This window comes from Hordeum vulgare, chromosome 2H (genome assembly GCF_904849725.1).
Source record: "Hordeum vulgare subsp. vulgare chromosome 2H, MorexV3_pseudomolecules_assembly, whole genome shotgun sequence".
NCBI lineage: Eukaryota > Viridiplantae > Streptophyta > Magnoliopsida > Poales > Poaceae > Hordeum > Hordeum vulgare.
The window spans coordinates 49,330,043-49,332,705 of NC_058519.1; the positions used below are offsets into that span (position 1 = coordinate 49,330,043).

General features: G+C 51.7%; 1 protein-coding gene across 1 annotated transcript; it reads left to right on the forward strand.

Annotated features, from left to right (window-relative positions):
• Nucleotides 1–286: 286 nt before the first annotated feature.
• LOC123429500 (probable pectinesterase 66) lies at nucleotides 287–1,395 on the forward strand. The gene is made up of 2 exons (XM_045113527.1): nucleotides 287–501; nucleotides 591–1,395. The coding sequence occupies exons 1-2, from the start codon at nucleotides 287–289 to the stop codon at nucleotides 1,393–1,395; spliced, it is 1,020 nt and encodes a 339-aa protein (XP_044969462.1).
• Nucleotides 1,396–2,663: the final 1,268 nt, after the last annotated feature.

The window sequence follows — 2,663 nt, forward strand, 5'->3', positions numbered from 1 at the left end:
TACGTCAAACACGCACACTAAGATGTGTTACCACATGAATCTTCCAACAGCTGTGCGTGTGCGTGTTTCTTTCCTACTCAAGATCATAAAATCGACAGGTAAGAAGTTGTGCGTGTGCGTGCGTGTTTCTTCCTATAAAACCCGTTAAACGTGTTTCTTTCTGCAACATCCTCCAAACGGTCATACAAAGTTGTATATGAATACGGGGACACGTATATATGTGTGGAAGGATTCGTGTCTTCCACTTCCACGCACCAAGACGACCAAAGATTCGTAGGTGGCAGAGATGAAGTGCGACCGTGTTGTTAGTTTGGTCGCGGTCGTGGTCGCGCTGCTGCTCCTGTGGCCGGCGTTGAACTCTGCATTGACGCCGGTGTCGAGGACCATCACCGTGGACCGTGATGGAGGAGGGGACTTCACGAGCGTGCAGTCGGCGGTGGACTACGTGCCCGACGGCAACCAGGCGTGGGTCAGGATCCACGTCCGGGCAGGGAGCTACACGTACGTCGGTCGTCCTTGCTACCCGATTTTATTTTTTGTGTACTCGTTTCATCAAGATGTTTACATGTGGTTACGTGGTGCATATGCAGGGAGAAGGTGACCATCCCGGCGGAGAAAGGCTACATCTTGCTGGAAGGGGACGGCTCCTGGAACACGGACATCAACTTCAACGACTACGCGGGCGCCAACGTCCGCCGCCGCCGCTACACATCGCCGACGTACCAGAGCGCCACCTTCACCGTCCTCGCCGACAACTTCGTCGCCCAGAACATCGCCTTCAAGAACACGCACAACGCTTACGACAAGGTCAACAAGAGCCAAGCGGTGGCGGCGCTGGTCCGCGGTGACCGGAACGCCTTCTACGACTGTGCCTTCCATGGCTTCCAGGATACGCTCTGCGATGACCTAGGCCGCCACTACTTCAGCCGCTGCTACATCGAGGGCGGGATCGACTTCATCTTCGGCTACGCCCAGTCCATCTACGACGGCTGCACCATCGTGTCCAACATGCCGCCGTCCCACCGCCATAACCGGCCCGGGTCGATCACGGCGCACGGCAGGGTCCACGCCAGCGACCCCGGCGGCTTTGTGTTCAAGGGCGGCGAGGTCAGAGGCACCGGGCGCCAGTATCTCGGACGGGCGTGGAACAAGTACGCCACCGTCGTCTACTACCACGTGAACATGTCCAGTGTCGTCGTCCCGCTGGGGTGGGCTTCGTGGAACGCCGGCGACGACACTAGCGATGTCGTGTTCGCAGAGGTTGGGTGCACCGGGCCGGGGTCAAACGTGACCGGGAGAGTGCCGTGGGAGAAACAACTGAGCGACGCCGAGGTGGACAAGCTCGTCGACATGAGCTACATCGACGACGGTTGGCTAGACGAGCAGCCACAGTAGTATCAGATGGTTGAGGCTTTCTTCTTTTCCCGGCCCAACTCACTCATGTGTGCAAGTGGCTTAAGAGTGCTCGAAAAGGAAAACTTTGTAACACCCATCTGTTCTGTTTATTTGTATGTATATATACATCATATAGCATCTATATATACCCAACTACAATTATTTAAAAACAGAGGGAGTAGTATGAGTCGTTTTTGCCCACGTCTTTATTTAGGAAAACAATACAGGCAAAAACAACTCATACTAGCACTATTGTTCCACCAACAATGAAATGTCACCAAGTTCAGAAACGCCGTGGTCCTGGAGATGGGAACTGTCCCTGGTGTGGGGAGAGTGAGGATAGAGATCACATATTGTTTCGGTGCGTTATGACGCGATTTGTATGGAGCGCGATTGGAGAGGTGACCGGGAATGATTGGAACCCGTCTGGTTTTTTGAATTTTTATTGTCTCGCGAGAGACCTGAGAGGAAGACAGAAACGGTTCGTGTGGATGGGACTTGGGGCTATTGCGTGGGCTCTTTGGACCACTAGGAATAAACCTTTGATAGAGGGTATTTTCATTCGGCACCCAGCTGACCTGCTGTACAAAAATGTTTCTCTGTTGCAGTTGTGGAAGCTGCTGGCAAGGCGCCAAGATAAAAGGCTCATGGAGCGACTCGCGTCAAGGGTGTGAGCAAAGTGCACTGACCTCCGGCGTCCTGTGTAGGGCATGGTTAGAGGTGGACGGTCCATGCCTCGGTCTTCATGTTGACGGTTCTTGCTAGTCTTACCGTGTTGCGTCACGTGTATGGCCTGATGGCGTGTATCTGCTACCTCTCCTTTCCTTCCTTAACCTTGTTTGTACCTTGTAAGGGCCTCAGTTTAAGTCCGGGCAAATGCATCCTCTCTAAAAAAATGTAGATGTCAGTATTATCATTGTTGCTTTTGTGTTTTTGTCACACTTTTTTCTGCTAAATTTGTCTTTTTAAAAATTTCTCCGTGTGTAATTTGAATTTGGAATTACACCTTTGAGGGTTGTTTTCACATGTCCTATGAACATTAGCAATATTTCCTAAACATATTAAGACATTCAGATCTGAATTTTAAACATATATAGGAGCATGTAAGTTTTCTTTTTTAGGGAAACTAGTTAGCGTGCACGTGCTTCTTGGAACGAGGGGGAGAAGGAGGAGAGCAGCTGGTTTGGGGGGGGGGGGGGGGGGGGGGGGGGGGGTTGTTCTGTTCTGGTAGGGGATGAAATGGCTATGTGTGTTCTCATTTCTATTCC